Source organism: Triturus cristatus, chromosome 10, assembly GCF_964204655.1.
Source record: "Triturus cristatus chromosome 10, aTriCri1.1, whole genome shotgun sequence".
Taxonomy (NCBI): domain Eukaryota; kingdom Metazoa; phylum Chordata; class Amphibia; order Caudata; family Salamandridae; genus Triturus; species Triturus cristatus.
In genome coordinates, this window is record NC_140593.1 from 1,031,234,614 (window position 1) to 1,031,254,391 (window position 19,778).

Below are 19,778 nucleotides of genomic sequence, written 5' to 3' on the forward strand. Positions count from 1 at the left end.
CATTTTAGAGATCTAAGCATCCTATACAATGCAATCTTTACTCAAGCACCTGTTTAATATGATGCAGAATGATTAAGATGCCATATTTGTTGACAAAAATAGTGGAGTCATTCCAAGAGGTTGAGTGGCCATCTTTAATAATGGATACAAATGGATTCGCAATGCTAGCAACACAGCCACCTATAAAACATATGAAGATAAAGTGCAGTTAGGAATGTCTAAGACAAGGGTTTTCCAGTATTTTTGCAGAGGTCTGGAAAATGTCAGTTTAAGCAGATGTTGCTGATAATCTCACTGAAAATGTCATCCTTTCATGGATTCATGGAAGTGACCAAATGCAGCCTGTTTCTTCCTTTTATGATGGATCCTTCATAGGCCATTTCTGGCCTTTCTGGTCCTTGGAGACTTTCCAATAAATGATGTCCATCACCATATCTTGTGCTTTTCAAGGAATTAGCATTTGGTCTAGCGTCAGTTGCTCGCTTATTCAATAAGGCTCTTGCATCCCTGGTGGCAGTGCAGCATGAGTGACAGTGCAAGTGCCTCCTAACCCTGAGGATTAGCTGTGTGCTGTTTCCAGGGAATGATTGCAAACTGATATGTATATGATGTCAAACTCCTCCAAGCAACAATGAAATGATGCCTGTTTAACAACCATCTCTTCAACCGAGTGGATTTGTACTCTCCTGAGCCAAGGACTATTGCACAGAGGTTGCCAGTATTCCAATTGCAAGCAGTCATCACATAAAGAATACAATGGTAATCGTAGTCTAACTCAAGTGAAAAGAGTGGACTAATGTTCCATGAGTTATTTGGGACCCAACACGCAGGGTTGCAATGTACAGTGCCCACCTATACTTGATTTATTTTGCACCATACACCTCTACGGCACCACCTCTCCTAATGTGAATCAAGAGCTATAAAAAGCTAATCCCTCTGTAATGATATCACCTTGCCAAAGAAAGTCCTCACATGGGCATATCCACAGGACTGGCCTGTGACTTTCTGACTGTCTAATCCTCAATTGGACCTCAGCTAAGTCAGTTAGACCCAGATGTATCACAGGAGTAATGTTTTTCATAAACAGATTAAAGAAAAATGATAAAACAGGCTTGCAGACTTGAGGGGCACAGCCCAGACACCCTAAAGCACAAGCCACAACTGCAATGATTCTGCAGATACACACACACAGACTGGCACCATACATATGGTCTAATTTGCAGCTTTTATTTTAAGCTACTAATGCAACACTGTTGCAAGTAAGCACCACCACCCTTGCAGAATCAGAGAGTCCAACACGATTGATCATATCACACATATTACAAACATTAATGTCCTCATTCTAATTTGCCTGCAAATCCGATCTTCGGTACAAACTACTACAGGCACACAATATTGGGCGTTTATCTCAGAAGCAAATTACTCATGCTGCGGGTATTCGCACTTAAAACCTGGTGCACTTCATTTGGACAATTTGTGCACATTCCAAGTTTACCATTTAGACAATTTTAAATGACTGCCCTCAAGCAATCAGAACTGGAATCTGTGGTTAGACCATTCTGATTGGCTGCTAGTAGCCTTTTCAGAATAGTGCTTTCTTGGCCTGCCCAACTTGTCCCAAACTCTTGATGATGGCTCTACGGTAATGGCAGGGCTGTTTTCTTGCTGCGGTTTGTAGACCACTTTATGTATTGCTTTGTTTTTCTCCCTGTGGGAGCAGAAATTAATCCAGATAATGGAAGAGTCAACCAATGGTATGCTTTCAAGTCAATAAGTGAAGATAATTCCTCCTCCACTTTGTACACATCCTAAATCAATCTCCCAGCTATTATTACAATCCTCTATTGCTCCCTAGTCCCAACTTACCCACATTGAAACAGCCAGATGAATAAACATGCATTTAAAATACAAACAGTTGTAGAGTGTGCCAAAAAAAAGCCCGGATTGATGAATAGAACATATATGCACAATAGAATTACACTTAAGAACTAGGCAATAGAATATATATATATATATATATATATATATATATATATATTGAACTACATTAGGAGCAGTAGGACCTGTTAGTGTTACCAATTTAGTGCAAAAAACACAAATCTATCTTACCTGGGTCATTAAACTCCACCATAGTGTACGTGCGAACACCACATGGGAACTTTCTTAGTATTCTATCCAGAAGCCAGCTATTGACCACCTTAAGCTGCTGTAAGTCGTCAGACATAGAGCCCGTCGTATCAACCAAATATGTCAGAGAAGATCCCTCTGAAGATTGAAAAATGTTAATTTGTGTTTAATACGTATTTAATATTTTAAAATCTGCCTTAGAAATTATATTAATGTATTCTAATCTAATTAGTACCATGATCCTTTATAAAGTAAAATGTACCTTATTCTTCTGGAAAAAATAGCAATATACAAACGTAAACATTGTGCAAACTAATAGTCCATTGTATAACAAGTGTGAGCATTGACGTGCATTTGAGGTCTTCAAAAAGCCAAAATTTAGATTGGATTACTAGAATCTTGAACAGAATTAGGAATTTTTTAATTTCTGACCACAAATTGCATTTATTACCATTAAAAAAATCTGCTAGCATACAGGATTTTTATACAGTAGTACGTGTGTACCTAGAAGTGGGAACCCTGTCGTTGTCAGACCTCTTTGGGTTTCTCACAAGCATTTTGCACGGCCATTCCTACCCTCGAAACACTCGTAAATGTGCCCCTTCAAAATCTATGAGTATATGTGGTTCCATAACGGCAGGAAAATGATATTTTTAAGTATATATTCCAGATAGAGAATGTAACAAAAAATAAAGCGGCCTCATTTAACCCCAAATTTACAAGTTGCCGTCGGACATGCAGTCTTTTATCCTGCCTCCAGGGTAGGTGCCCATTTAGACAAGACCACATTGCAGACCTATTAGAACTTTACCTCATGACAGTCCTCCAAATAAAGGGTATTTTTGTAGGAAAAAGATAACTACTCTACCCTGTATATTGGACCTCTCCTCAGTAGGTGGAAAGTTTGTCGTCCTTTGCTGTCGGAAACTACCATACTTGGCTTGGTTTTCCCAGACAGAATGAGCAAAAGTAGAATGACCATGGAGGGCCACCTCAAGCAGGGCTGCCCTTCTAAACCAATCTCACGGGTGTGGGTCTTTCTCAAGAGTTTTCTTAGCATTAATGTAGGCAACGACTTTGCCACCAGGAAAACTGATCACCTAACAGGTAACTGATGTAGGGTAACCGAGAGGGGTGCTAATGGTAAATCTGTCAATATTTGACCATGGCTTATTTCCACTAATTTCAACTAGCATCCTAAATGCACATTACCAACATATTCATTTCTGTGGATTGTCCAGTCGGTGAACAATCTAAGGAGTAACAAGGGAGTTGGTGGATTAAGCATGGAATTATACAATTTCATTGAATTCTTTGGGAAATCTTGGTAATTTTATGATCAAGCTTAAAGTCAGAAATCTGTTCAAATCCTATTAAGAAACATATAATTCCTAAAAAGGTAAAGAGGAGGAGGAAGTTGGCAACTGGTGTATAGTTAACCAGATCCTGCTGATCTGATTTGCCGGATGATGCAATAAAGTAACGGAATGTTGACCAAGTCATTGGATTTGAGAAGACTGGCAGTTGCTATCATGTTGGCAGTTGCTATCCTGTCTTGCCAAGGTTGGTCGCACTATTAAACTTGATAGCAATAAACTTAGCGCAAGGAATTCAATGGTGTGAGGTTCTTTCGGGAGGTACAAGAAATTAATTTTGATTTCCACTCTGAAGTGATTTTTTGAATCATATATAAAAGAGTCAAGAAACCAATGGGTTATAGGTTTCTCTGTAGCCCGATTTCAGAAGTATAAGAAATGCCATGCAAGACTATAATATTAAGTTTTTGAAAGGCTTTTCACTGTTGCATGTGCTACATTAACAGTTAATTAAATAATTTCACATCCTGACTGACAAGCAAGAAAAAAAAGTCATGCAACTTAACCTGAGCTATAAACTCACTGAGCAAATAATAGTAATTACTGCTGATGACTGAAGGTCATTATAGAAAATAGTGCCATTGGATGCTTTTGAAATTTAAAATATGTTTATCTGAATGGAATACCAGCATCTGTGATGTCGTCAAAACACCAGAAAATAATTGATAAAATGGGCCGCAACTAAACAAGCCCTACACAAGTGGTTTCAGGTTTGGCAGGTGGAAGCTAAAGATTCGATGGGATAGAGTGCAAATGAATTGAGTCGAGCCACAAAGGAGCAGTTTTAGGGTGGTAGAACCATTGCTAAGGCTTGTAGGCGGAAGAGGTACATCAATGTCATCCTGTTCTACAATGTAGAAGTGTCTTAACCGGACAGCAAGATAATGAGTTGTGCTATGTAGATGCTGGAATGAAAAGGGAAGCAGAAAAATAGACCCAGAGTACACGTTATTAGGGACATTTTAATTGGAATGTTGAATTCTAATGTGAGATCTACATCACCGAATTCACATAGTTTTCATTTTTTCCTTTTCTGTATGTCTCCATCACTACCTTGAGTCCCAATTTTTCACTTTCATATTTTTATTTAATACTAATCAGGATTCTGCTCAATATATATTTTGCCGAAAACATGCAGAGCCTGATTCCTTAAATGTGCTCATAGAAGAAATATATTTATGATTCCTCAAGAACTTTACCATTATTTTGCATGTTAGAAGTAAGACAGAACTACTTCGTGAATTAGAACGGGATTGTAACTCACTATAGGAAAGAAGTAAGCCACATTTACTAACGACTGAAAAAATGTGTATATTGCACCTTTAATGTTCTATCCCCTCCGCAATGCCACTGTCTATAGAACAGATTCTTAAAAATATAAATCTGTAGAAAAAAAATTGCATGAATTTTCGCCCATAGATTTGTGATACAGACATGCAAGTAGACTTAAAGGCATTATGCGGGCAATGTTTGACTTGGCTGGCTTTTCGTGGCATAGAAATTACTCCATTGTGCAGAGAAAACTAAAAAATGCAATTTAATACCAGAACACTTCTGAAATTAAGCAAAAGTTGGTAATATGGAACTTTGGGAGCCACTAACCAGGAGTAGCTCAAATACACCATCGGAATAATATCCATTTTTGAAAAATTACAATTGCAGTGCATGCACTTGTGCAACGTAATTTTCAAATATGTATAAATAGTATTAATTTCAAATTATGTGAGTCTGCATGGGAGAGGCTTCTGTTTTGAATTTTGAATCACTATGGTAACATAAAAGAGTAAGTTGGAAGCTATGCAATTTGTCTCATGTTTTGAAAAAAAAAACATTTTCAAATGTAGACTCCAAATGTGGGTTTTAATAATAAAAACAGTGCAGCAGTGGGTCAGCATCATTTCAATACAGAAGGATTTTTGCTACTTTTGAAAAGCAAAAGATATTGGGCCAGATTATCAATGTTGGCTTTTGAGATTCCATAATAGCGAATTTTACCGACTCGCTATTATGGAATCGCAAAATGCAATGTATGTAAGTTTCACAATAATAATTGTAATTCCTACATATTCCTTATTTGAGAGTCGCAAATTTCGAGTCGCAAATAAGGAATGTCTTCCCATTCATTTCTATGGGCCTAGAGGCCCATAGGAATGAATGGGAATTGCATGTTCAATTTACGAGTACTCAATAGGTACTCGCAAATTGGGCATTCAATTTCAAGGGTGCAAGGGGGCCAAATGGATACCCTGTTGCACCCCTGGAATATGCATGTGTGCACATGTGGCGCACATACATGCCCTAAGGGCATGTATGTACACCACATGGACTGCGGTCTATCGGTGACCTGTGAACTAACGTGTACCATTAAGAAATATGATTCACCCTAACATTGCTCTACTATTAAGTAGAAATTTAGATTTCTTACAATGTGAGTCTTAAATGTGATTTATTTTGGTTCATATATCCCCTTTTTTATAATTCTATTTTACTCTTTCTATTTTCACTAATCTGCAGGCCCCCTGAAACTAAAGAAAACGCCCTGAAGAAGGTGGCACCCTATTAAGTGGGTGATTGCACCGAAACGCGCGTCGGCGTGTCCTGTTGTTTTTGATCTGGCGCATCCCCCTTAATTACCCAGCGGTGTCTAACTCCGAGACACCCTCACACTGCGAGGAGACCTTCCCTCCGCTCACCTTTTTTCTCTTATTTTTTAAAGAAGAGTAAATGTATGTTTTACACTTTAAGATTGACTGTGTATGAATGTATGGTGTGCCTGACAATATGATTGTTATTTAATTGTACATATACTCTCTCTATTCCCTGATGGGGGCCCATTTTTGATTATTTTGTGTATATATCACTATCAATAATAATTTTTTGTGTTGTTTATCTCTAACCTATGAGTTATTTGTAGATTCACTAGTTGAACTTTTGTATAAAAAAAAATAAAGATATAAAAATATTATCTTCAACCCCTGATTTCCATTCATGTGTTTGTGTTCTTCTCCCAATGGTGGCTGCTGTCAATCAGATTTGGCTGTTATATCAGAGAGATCTTTTTGATCCATCTATACACGTCAAGGTAGAGCATTTTCACTTGAGTTGTTGATGTTCTTTTTCCCCTTTTGATTCGGTATCAATGGATATCGAATCCTTATATTCGAATATCCCGCAGAAAGATGCCCTCACTGTCATCAGAGACATTTTGGAAACCCAGACGACACTACATAACAGCAAGTTCCTCATTGACTGCCTTAGAACGGTGCTAGAGGAAAATTATTTTGAATTTGATGGAGACATCTATCATCAAATTAAAGGAGTCAGCATGGGGGCCGCGTGTGCCCCAAGTGTAGCTTGTCTATACATGGGGCACTTTGAAAAAAAGAATATCTATAATGAAGTGGCCCCATACTATGAGAATATCCGATACTGGGCACGTTTTATCGACGACATCTTTTTCGTGTGGCAGGGCGAAAGAGATGTCTTAGATCAATTTCTAACCTGGATCAATCTAGCAGATCCCAATCTGAGATTTACTGCCCAGATTAGCAACATAAGTCTGGAATTCCTAGACGTGGAAGTCAAACATGAAAATGCCCAACTCAATGTCACACTTTTCACCAAACCCACATCTAGGAACACTCTCCTTCACTTCGACAGTTTCCATCCGTCCAGTCAAAAAAACAGCATTCCATTTGGTCAGTTTCTTCGGTTGCGCAGAAATTGTACTTCTGTTCAAGATTATCTTCATCACTCAGAAGCCATGAAACTTAAATTTATCCAAAGAGGATACCCCAAAAAAGTAGTACGCGATGCCTTCAAACGAGCACGCTACTACAACCGAGACACTCTGTTTACCCCCAAAGAGAAAAAACAAACAGAACAACTGATCTGTATCACCAAACATTCGGTATTCAACAACAAAATCCGACATATTGTAAATTCCCAATGGCATTTACTCAATCTTGATGCCAACTCACCCAGGATTCCCAAACCACTATTTGCCTTTAGACGCAATAAAAATTTGAGGAATCTGTTGGTCAAGGCCAAATACAACAGCCCTAAGCCATCACTTGTACAGCGATCCATCACGGGCAACCAACCAGTCAGTGGCCACCACAAATGTGGAACATGCCATGCACGTGCGAACACCATGGTAGGCGATAGGATCAACTTCCGCCATCGTTCAGTTGAATTGGGAGAAATGACCAACTGCCGCACCACCAATTGTATTTACGTTATCCTGTGCCCGTGTGAATTACCCTATGTTGGGGAAACGGGTAGGGAATGCAGGATACGTATTGGAGAGCACAAATCAAACATCAGACGGAACAATCTCTCAGCCCCACTTGTCCCCCATTGGAAAGAGGCTAACCACAATGAAAGCGATTTACGCTATGCAATTCTGGAAAAAATACAATGCCATAAGGGCGCTAACGTCACCAATATTCGTAAGAAACGGGAGGTTTTTTGGATTTTTCTTCTAGACTCCCAGAAAAACGGCCTGAATGAATCCCTTCCATGGGAAAACGCAATTTTATAATTCCATCCTTCTGTTCTTCTCTAGCGATGTAATTCTGTGCAGATTTGGTTTTTTCCACCCCTCGATGCAATAGGGTTCGTGTTTTATGCGCAACCTCAGAGGTAGGTCCATTGGTCCCTTGGAAGCTTTTCGTTGTTCTAAACTGTTTCTCTATCTCAGTCCTGTAACCTGCCTTTGCCTACGTAGAAACAGATTTATCGGCGCTCTCTCTGAAAGATCTATCGTCGTGTTTTTACCTCCCTAAGTAGGGTTATAACTTACACTCGTGAATTCATTCAAAACACCCTCTTTTTTGTCATTTGTATTTGTCGACCTAGTTAAAGTTTTCATCTATATCGGCATTGTAATGTTTTCTTCCTATTGGCCCATGCACGTCATTGCTCTGCTGTCCTGTGATTGGCCGACAGGTATTTTTAAAGTTCTGACGTTGTGATCTGCGGTTCCCGCGGTTCCCGGCTACGGTAACCTTTCCATTTGAACCTCGGCCCGTGTGCCCCTCGTCGGCTCTGGACATCATGAAGCTCACATCCAGGTACACGATTAGAAGCGTAGACGTTTTCTTTGTCGTCTTGGGCCGTTTTGAACCCCGCATCTTGCTATGCAGTCCATCACCTTACCTGTTTACACCTTTACGCCCACGTAGCAGTCTTTCCCGCCAACGAGGCTCTTTTCAATTATGTCACTTTTCTATCTTTTTCTTTTCATTTTCAGTGACAGTTTCATCATTTTTGATATTTAACCCCATCCTCTATTGAGTGGCCGTCCCCTGGTTTTTTCTATGCATCGGTTCTACAGCGATCCGAACACGATTATTGCTGGTCTTTGAACATCGTACCTCCTCCCATAAGGTACAACGAAACTGTTTAATTATTCATCATAGCGTTTTGGCAATCTACCAACATTGTTCAGCTACCTCCAACCTGTAATTCTTCTGTTTTCTCGAATATAATTAATCAATTCATAATTTGTTGTTGGTGTAATCTTCCAGCTATCTCCGGAATTCACTGTGCCGACCTCCAAACACGGGGGAGTATTCCCTTCAGGACTTAAGAGTTTTTATCATCGAGCATCCAGCCGCCTCTTAACCCTTACAATATTTACCTCTAGGTAAGACTGATTGGTCTCATTATTCTTTTAAACCATCAGCACTCAGCGAATTCCTTAGTTTAGCACCTCTTCCCACTGATCTACACTCCATTTAATTCACCCTCTTTATCTATAACTGTGAATTAATGCTCTGCACTCGTACACCTTCAGCCTGCATTCTCATTGGCACTATCTTGTTTGTGTTCTTAATCTTGTAGGTATCTACAAAGCCAATTACCGCTTTCAACTTACTTTGTGGAATTTCTATGAACCCCGAAGATTATACCTATGATAAACTCGGCCGCCTAAATTGAAAGGCAAGCGTAATCCCTCATTGGTCCTACGACTCTGCTTTTAAGACCGGACATTAAGCAAGTTCTACAACGACTCACTTGTCCCATTATTGAATTGTTTTTACCATTTAGGATACCCATCGCAAGTGGAACTATCCCTCTCATCTGTTGCTACTGATCCCCACCGTCCTTGAGGTTCCGTTCTAATTCGAGCTGGGTGAGACTTCAAAACTCACTTAAAACACCTTTCTTTTTATTAAATTATCATATTTCTTTCAAGCAGGGATTGTTACGCACCTGTATGTTTTCCGATGTATTTTGTGTGTTCAGTTTCTTAGATTTCTGTCTTTGGTTTGCTCATGGGCGACCCATCCCATGAGAGATGACCAACTTGGTGCATTTTTACTCCAGATTTAAACTGTCTACCAAATTGTGGTCGAAATGTTTAGCGTCCATCCATTCTGTTTTCATACCCAATGTGATTGTCTGCATGCCACCAAAACTGCGGTCTATCGGTGACCTGTGAACTAACGTGTACCATTAAGAAATATGATTCACCCTAACATTGCTCTACTATTAAGTAGAAATTTAGATTTCTTACAATGTGAGTCTTAAATGTGATTTATTTTGGTTCATATATCCCCTTTTTTATTGTTCTATTTTACTCTTTCTATTTTCACTAATCTGCAGGCCCCCTGAAACTAAAGAAAACGCCCTGAAGAAGGTGGCACCCTATTAAGTGGGTGATTGCACCGAAACGCGCGTCGGCGTGTCCTGTTGTTTTTGATCTGGCGCATCCCCCTTAATTACCCAGCGGTGTCTAACTCCGAGACACTCTCACACTGCGAGGAGACCTTCCCTCCGCTCACCTTTTTTCTCTTATTTTTTAAAGAAGAGTAAATGTATGTTTTACACTTTAAGATTGACTGTGTATGAATGTATGGTGTGCCTGACAATATGATTGTTATTTAATTGTACATATACTCTCTCTATTCCCTGATGGGGGCCCATTTTTGATTATTTTGTGTATATATCACTATCAATAATAATTTTTTGTGTTGTTTATCTCTAACCTATGAGTTATTTGTAGATTGACTAGTTGAACTTTTGTATCAAAAAAAATAAAGATATAAAAATATTATCTTCAACCCCTGATTTCCATTCATGTGTTTGTGTTCTTCTCCCAATGGTGGCTGCTGTCAATCAGATTTGGCTGTTATATCAGAGAGATCTTTTTGATCCATCTATACACGTCAAGGTAGAGCATTTTCACTTGAGTTGTTGATGTACACCACATGGCACCTTGAAAAACGCAAAAAAGTGCATTTTTCATGGAATTCGATGATTACCACCAACTTGAAGTTGGTGGTAATTTGCGATTCCTTAAAGGCAGGTCACAATTTTTTTGGGCTTCCTGCATTTCACTTAAGGAATTGCAAATTGCGATTCCTTAAATGCATTCGCAAAATAGGGAATCACAATTTTTGCGATTCTCTATTTTGAGGATGCCTTTTGGGATGATACATGCCAAAAGGCTTTTTCCCATTCACAAATGGGAAAAACACTTGATACATCTGGCCCTTGGACTTCAGCATATAAATGTGAAAATGTACTGCAAGACTCTTGTACCACCACAGCCTGACCAGTGTTTTACATCTAGGGAAAATTAAAAGGGATTGAAGAGAGAGCTAGTTGTGACACACTCTATTTATGCCAATACAATTGTAGTGAAATCAGACCATTATTTTAAATGTGGAGTATTTGACGGAGATGTGGCTGCCAGTACCAAGTGGTATCATAATCAAACCTTTCTCCCATTATAAAACAGGAACAACTGGCAAATAAGACATTATTACACACAGTTATGCAATGTACCTGTTAATGACTCACATCCACTATACATGGAGACTGACAAAGCTTCTGGATATGAAAATGTTGTCATGGGTAAATCTGGTGAGATAAAAACAAAAATATAATGCACATTTTTTATCATTCAAAATGCAAAGTAATATTGGGGTAACATATTTAACAAGTGCATCATTTCATGGGTGTGGAGCATGTGATCCTTATCATTCTTTTTTATTAAAATGTATTCTATTTTTATAATTCAGTTTGGGATTTTTTATTATTTGGTGTTTTGACTTTATTACTGTTTGAGCACCGCATAAATACTTTACACATTACCTCAGTTAAGCATGACTGCTTTGTGACAAGCTACTATAGGGTTAAGCACAGGGTAGTTTGGAGTTTGCTCGTGACCTCACACTGACAAAAATTGTAGTTGCTGCTTGAGTAGGGTTTCACCCCACTCAAACAGTAACTCAATTTCCTTCAGTAAGTGCCCAGGAGTTGGGTTCAAGAGTGAGGAAGCCTTCTCTGCCCTTGAGCATTCTGATCAAGAGACCAGCCAACTAGCCCGTGGAGTCACCTTGGTGGTCCTGAGTTCGAGATGCAGGTTCAGTCCTTTTCATTATGGCAGGACGACAGAACAACAGGGCAGAACAACAGGGCAGCAGAGTGGCAGTCCTTCTTGCAGCAAAGCAGCACAGCAGTCCTTCTACTGTTTTTTCAACAGGTTTGGATGTGTACCAAAGCGTTAGGGTCTGAGGTCCAATATTTATACCTGGTGCCCACATTGAAGTAGGATAAACTTCCAGAGGTTTCCACCCCCCAGAGGTGATTGGAATTACCTGCCTCCCTACACTGGTCCCAGATTATCTGGTGTCTCGATAGACTAGTGCCAAACCTTTCGCGAGAGTGCCCAGGCAGAGTCTTTTTGATGTGCAAGTGGGATAGATGACAGTTCCCCATCCTTGTTATCTCAGAGTGGCCTACCCTGCAAACACCCAGCTTCCGTTTGTCTCACTGTCTGTGAGAAATACACAAAAACCAACTACCAACTACACCTAGTCATGTGGCAGCAGACACCAAATGGCAGGGACAGGCAGGTACAGGAAAAATCCAACAATCTGAAAAGGGGCATTTTCTGAACTGTGACTAAAAATCCAACTTTACCATTAAAGAGGAATTTTAATTACAATTCTTTAGACACCAAACTTGACCTATATACCTGCTCCCAATGAAAAGTTATCACTTATTAAAAGCAATAAGGTGACCCTAGTATTATCCTATGAGAGAGGCTTCTTAGTAGAAAAAAACTAATTTAGAACTACTACAACATGAACAACTTAAAATTACATGTCCAACCTTTTAAATACAGTGCGCCCTGCCCTCTGGGCTATGTAAGGCCTATCTTAGGGGTGACTTATGTGTATTAAAAAGGAAGGTTTGGGCCTGGCAAGAGGTTTATCTGGCCAAGTTGGAATGGGAGTGTAAAACTGCATACAAGCTGTAATGTAGGCCTGAGACATGTTTAAATTGCTACTTAAGTGGGTGGCACAGTCAGTACTACATGCCCTCTAGTAGCCTCTAATTTACAGGCCCTGTGTATGAGTAGTTGCATTTTACTAGGGATTTGCAAGCAAAGAAAGTGTGCTTATTGGGTATAAGCCAATTCTACCATGTTTGGAGGAGAGAGCACAAGCACTGTAGCACTGGTTAGCAGTATGAGATCAGAAAAGAGTTTTTACTACCCAGTCGAACCTGGCCAACTTCTCTTCAAACAGTATTTAAAACAATATAGAAAACAGAGTAAGCAACCAATAAACACAAGTTTGCTACATGCATATTCCAAGTCTACCTGCTGTGGGAAGAAGAACTGTCTCAAACACAATAGTACCTGTCTTAACGAAAGACCAAGAGGGGTGACCCTGCTCAGCCTCTTCCAGGTGAAGATGGTCCTACACTTGGCCCAGGCTTCTTCCAGCGCTGCCTGTGCACATCCCGTGAAGCAGGTGACCATTTTGCCCTATATAGCGAAGTCCACAAGCAGGACTGGCTCCTCTACCCCCTCCTCAAGTCAAGATGGATTATGGGGCCAGTAGTCACCCAAGGAGCCATGTGTTGTCCCGCACAGCGGCATTCATTTCATGCTACATAGCTCAGTCCATGAGGTGGGGCTGGCTCTTCTAGCCTCTCCTCAGGTCCATGTGGATTGTGGGGATGTTACCCTCTCAAGCAGTTGTGTGTTGTACCGTGCAGCAGGCAACCAGTCTGCGATATATAGTGCAGTCTAGGAGATAGGACTAGCTCCTCTACCCCCTCCTCCGGTCCAGGTGGATTGTGGCAGTCCAAACACAGCCATTTCAAAGACAGCCTACACATATTTTTAGGATAATCCCCTTTGACAAGTCTTGCGTTAATGCTTGCATTAAAACAATAGGTACATTTTTAAAGTCTTGGATTTCTAAAAAATACTTTTATCTTGTTCATGATTATGTTAAAGCTCATGAAGTTACATGTGATTTTCTGTAATGTTGAGGAATTTCACTTAACTCTAACACAATTGTCTTAATGGTAATAGTATTCTCCTCCACAACGAGGTATCGGGAGATCAAACAGTTCAAGATTTGGCTTGGCTGCCCAGCGAACAAGCCTTGACAAAGAGGATTCTCCACACATATTTGCTGTCTTTGGAATGGATGTTTTTGGAAAATTAATGCATACAAACTGTACAAGGATTGAATATAAAGAATCACACCTTTTGACAAAATACAACAGAGTTCACTGGATTTATGAACTGTGAATGAATGGTTGTGAGAAATTGTTCCTAAGAAACATCACTTATATGTGCTAAACTCCCATTCAAAAAATCACCTGTGTGGTCCTAGTCTTGCAGATTTGGAAGCCGAATATAAAGGCAAAATCAATATGCCATAACAAATTTTGGAAATCCAGTAGGTGAATCATGGTGCAGCACATGTTTGCAAATATATTTGACAATTGAAACACAAGTGTTGATATAATTTATTGTGCTACTCATATACATAAATTGCTGAGGCATGCAGTACGTAAACACCCTTACTGCTAGACCATGAAAATTACTTGTTCCATAAGCTTGCATACAAGATTGGCAAATGAGAATGTAGTAAGTATCTCATACACTACAGAAATAAATTAGCGGTGGGCATATTTGCATAATTTCCTGCAGCATAATTACTGGTATTTACCACAAAATTATACAATATTATACGTGACTACACCAGAAGAGTAATTCAGCATTTAGCAATATTTTCTCAGCGCAAAAATGCCCCTTCGTGTCCAAACTTTAGCAGAGGGTTCATTTTGTGCTAAGAAATATCTCTAACTGCAACAAAACACAAATAGTTGCAGGCTTCTTCACCCATTACTTATGGAATTGAGCCCTGTTTTCATAGGGCAAAAAAAAACCTAATGTCCAAATATGACGCAAGGATGCATTTTGCGCTAAGAAAATAATGTCAAATGCAAAACAACACGCACAGCAGCATGAGCAGCCACAGACACTCTATAAATCTGTTGTTTCTATAATTTTTTTCTCCCATAATTATGCGAACAGGTGTTATCGCATAATTATTGGTAATTCTGCATTAAAGAGTAATAAGGAATTACCAAAATTACTACAGAGTACTTAAAATTACACCCAGGCCTAAGCTAAACATGAGGTAACAAGTAAACAAGTTTCTTAGCTCAGAGTCTTTGTGAAATCAGAAAAGGAATGGGTACTACAACCAGAAATTATAACAATTTTACTGGAAAGAATACTGTTTCTTCTACTTACTATTGCCTAATCATGAAATCTAGAACAGATAGAGATATTGGCAAGTTTGAACTTGATGTGACGAAAATCAACATCAATTACCCCATGTTATTGAAGTTTCGGGGGGAACTGCAAGAGTAAATGAATACCATATTTTGCATAATCATACAGCTTTCGATTTTTTACTAAATGTGAAGTATTTCCTATTCACAGAAACAACATGGGAAGTTATATTATACAACCTTTGGCATAAATGACACCAAAGGTTTGACTTTATAAGGTCTTAGTACTCCAAAAATATAACAAGCAGACCTGTAATCAATGATACTAATGATCAGACTTTCCATAGCCCAAAAATATCAGGAGTGGTATATTTACTAAATGTTTCCTTGGGTCTTGCATGGCATATAGCACAATAAAATGTCCTATCCACTTTCTACACATTAAAAAGGCTCGAAAGTGCAATATAAAATTGCATTATTGATCACAAACACACTCGCAAACTTTAATAAATTTTCCCTGAAATTTCATCAAAAGAGATAACCTCACAGGATGGAAAAGGTGAAATGGATTAGAAAATTAATGTGGCTTTCATTTAAAATTAAAAAATAATAATTTAATTTAAATAGATTTAAATAGTATCAATGATTCTGAAGTAGAGTGTACACAAGTTTTCCAGGGTATACCCAACCTACAAAACACACAGCCCACCCCTGAGAGAGGATTTTCTTGGGCCGAGAATTAGAAGCCTTTTTTTGCCAAATCTTTCAACTTTTTTCAACAAAATCACACCCTTAGGTTGACACACAGTGGTTGTAATGTGAAATTGAATTTCTTTTAGAGAAATGGGGGGCTGTCATTTCAAAGAATAATTTAAAATAGCTTTTCAATCATGCACTGAGATGAAAGTGGCTAAACCACAAAACATTTTAGACTGAAGCCAATACATATATTTAGTGGTAAGTAGGGCAGTCAGTATCTGATGCCAACACATCTTACTGCCATATAATGAAAGTAGACTTGAGGAGGTGGTAATGTGTGACAAGAATATTTGTGCATACACGTTGTGCTGCATTTCGTTGAGGTGGTGTTGTTCTTTGTTCTGTTGTGTTTTTGTGGTGCATTATTGTAATGTGCTGTTGTGTTTGATTGCTTCGTTGCATTTTTTTTGTGTGTTGCTTCCTGTTACATTTTTGAAGTGTTGCTATTTTTATCAGTTTTTGTGCTCTCTTCTGTTGCTTACTTTAGAAATGTCAACAAAGGCTACAACTGTCTTTTAAAGTTCTAGTAACAAACAACTATTTACCACTTTCTAAGGTGTCAAGATATTGCTGCTCTTTCACTTTTAATTAAGAAAGCAGACTGGTACATTGTATATTTTCATGAATATCATTGATTCTTCATTTTATTTACAAATAATAACAATGAGAATAATAAAGCAGTACCTAATACATCCATACATTCATCGTAACGAAATTCCTCCACTCAGCGTTTTCCCATAGTCCAATATGCTTCATAGCATTTTTGATTTCAGATCTATGGCACATCCTGGCCACCAACATTCAAAACTTAGAGGCTCAGAGTCAATCCAATGCTTAGTGACAATGAGACATGAAACCACAATAGCAATAAAACACAGTCTTGCACGTGATTGTGCAGAGGTGTGGCTTGATGCGCAGACAAGATTGCAGCATCTGTGTAAAGATCTGTGGAGTGGTGCTTCAGGCGGTGTTGCGTCCTCCTGAGACCTTCACCGTCTCTAAGGTACGAAATGCAACAGTGAAGTAGAGCGGATACTGCACATTTCTTTTTTGAGGCTCAGGAGGACGCAGATCGCTTAATCTCATCAGAAACGGCCACCATATTGATTACAAGACAAATTACCAGCAGCAATGGCGTTTTTCTCATCTTGCAGCAGTTTTTTAGCCCTGAGCTCACAGATAAGACTCTTGTTTGGTAAGTCCTGATGACCTCGCGGGTGCTCATTGCTTCATATTGTTTAACTCCTCACTAATTTTTATGTTAACATGTGAGGATGTACTTAAAGGCATTCCTGCTCTCTGTCTCATATCAATGGATGTTTTGGCTGCTTTTGGCGTGTACATGCCAGTTCTCAATGATACTTGCTATACATCTCTGCTTACATCTTTGCTTGCAGCAATTTAAGTGTATCAGCAGATCAAAAGTCCTTAAACCACTCATTAAGTCCTCTACAGGCAAATTGATAAAGCGTTCTCCTGCGTCATTAATATTTACCACAATGGAGGACTCCTCTTCAACTAAGGGGTCCCACTTCAGCCTCTTCTTCTGTTTTTTTTACAAATCTGCAACTTCTCAATCTACCATTAGAAAGGGGTCAATTAAAAGGCTAAAAAAAGACCTGCCTTCTCCCATAAAGTGTATACCTGTGGTTTCTTTGGATCTTTTATTGGAAGTGATCAGGGCTTTGCGCCCATTTATGGAGGACACTAATGCCAAGCAACAGACTCTCAGTAACAATTGGTCACTTGTGGATGAACGTCTGTTTACTGCAGAACAGCAAATCACTAACTTTAGTGCAACTTCTTTCTCTGTGAAATCCCTTCAAACATAAGTCACCTCCTTACAGAAAAAGGTCCAGGACCTTGAAAATCATAATAGGAGCAATAACCTTTGCATTTATGGTCTTCCTGAGGGCAGACCCCATATCTTTCTTCAAAACCTTTTTACCTCAGCTTTTCAATTTACCAGTGAGTTCATCACTTAACATCCAGCAAGTTCACATGCTGGGCAGCCCTTCATCGATTCCTGCATCTCCCAAGAGACCTTGATCCGTCATCCTGTATTTTCCAGAAAATACTGAATTAATGTAGTAAGCTCCGCTGTGAAGCATCTCAAATGGATTTCCTGGTCACACCACAACATATTTTTCCCGAGACTCTGCCAAGAGCACAGCAAACTGACAAAGAGACTTTCTGAGTATGAGACCTGCACTCAAAGCACGGTTTGGACTTTTTCACCCTGGTCTCATTCAAACTCACATATAACAACAAAACGACATCCTATGAGGACCCATCACATTTAAAAGCTTTTCTTAACCCCTTCAGCGCTGCGCGGATTTCTGCGCAGTGCTGAAGGTTCTGAGCGCGGGCGGGGCCATGACGGAACGGTTCCGTCATAAGCACAGCCCAACCGACGTGCATGACGGAACCGTTCCGTCATAAGCGTCGAAGGGGTTAAAACTTGTAGAGCAGAAACTATATACGTGAACGTTGCCACATCAGCCACTTTGATGTTATACTGCCTCGTTGGTAAATTGATGTTACCCTTTAGCAATTGAGAGCTTTTATTGCACTGTTTTGAACTTATATTTTCTCCCTTACTTGAATTCAGATTGTTATGTAGGTATGAGTTATCATTCGTTGTTCTTTGTTCTATCTTATTTTCTTTTTCTATTGCAGGTGTTTTGTCTTTCTTCTGGTTTTGTATGTTACGCATTCTATGTCCCACCTCCCTTCATGCATCATGCTTTCCCACCACGGATCGGACATGCTGGCTACTCCATGTGGTTCCCCCCATCCACATCAATGTATTGTTAGGTATGTTCGCCTTTTTTGTTAATTGTTTGGCTTCCGTCCTCTTCTCTATTTCTAGATTTACCCTTCTTTCTTTTCTTTGTTTTCTCTCTACTGTCTCCCACTCCTCTATTTTCATATTTTCCTTTATCGTTTTAGATTTCTTACTTTTTTCAACTTTCTCATGGAGATATTATCGTCACTACACATATGGCTTTGTTGTATCCTTTCTCAATTGATGTTTGATTGAATTTTTCAACGTGATCTACCTCAATGGTTTTGACAATGGTTTCATGGAATGTCAGAGCTTTGCCCTCCCTAATCAAAAGACAACCAGTTCTAACTCATTTAAGTAAAACAAAAGCACAGGTGCACCACACTAGAGCAAAACAGATCAATTGGAACAGTTATACAGTCCAACTCCAATTAATAGACGGATGGAAGTTCCTTGATTTTGTCTCTTTATTCCATATTCATTTAAAATTGGACATTGTAACACAATACAGCCGACGCGTTTCGTCCTGATACAGGACTTCTTCAGGGCAATGTATAACAAGGTCAGAGATGGCTTCGTAATTGACAGAAGATGTAAGAGAAATAATATTCTCTAGATCATAATTCCATCTGAGGATATCTTCACTGAATCAAATGTGTACAGAATCTCTGTACGTTTGTTAGGTTTAAAAGAACAATATATGAATTTATTTGAGCAATTGTAGCCGGACCGTGATATGCTTGTCACAATTGACGAATGAGTACAACGACAAGGTTTGCTCCGGCACGATAGTTCTAACTCATTTGTCAAAGCGAAATGCTCATATAGCTTTCCTGAAAGAATCTCACCTTTCCGATAATTAATCTGAGTAATTATAGAAGGGGTGGGTGGATGACATTTTAATTTCATTTGGAACTGGGGAAAAGCATGGAGTTGCAATATTGTGTCACAAGTCCTTCACTGTTCAGTTGGTGTCTCAAGAAAAGGATGAGAAGGGAAGATGGTTATTGCTCAAATTGTACATTGATAAGATTCTGATTTTTCTTTATAATGTATATGTCATAATGCTCCTGATTGTTGATTTTGGTCCTTGATTTCCCAGAAGCTCTTACAGTACCCAGATGACAATCTAGTTTGCACAAAGGATCACAACTTACCTCCTGAAC

General features: G+C 39.2%; 1 protein-coding gene across 1 annotated transcript in view; it reads right to left on the bottom strand.

The window, feature by feature from the left end:
- The window catches only part of LOC146796475 (uromodulin-like), a 435,032-nt gene that overhangs the window by 373,563 nt on the left and 41,691 nt on the right, over positions 1-19,778 (bottom strand). The window contains exons 3-4 of the mRNA XM_085629080.1: positions 11,301-11,375; positions 2,110-2,265 (exon numbers count right to left, since the gene is read on the bottom strand). Coding sequence (XP_085485206.1) covers positions 2,110-2,265; positions 11,301-11,375 — 231 coding nt within the window. The remainder of the gene's footprint in view (positions 1-2,109; positions 2,266-11,300; positions 11,376-19,778) is intronic.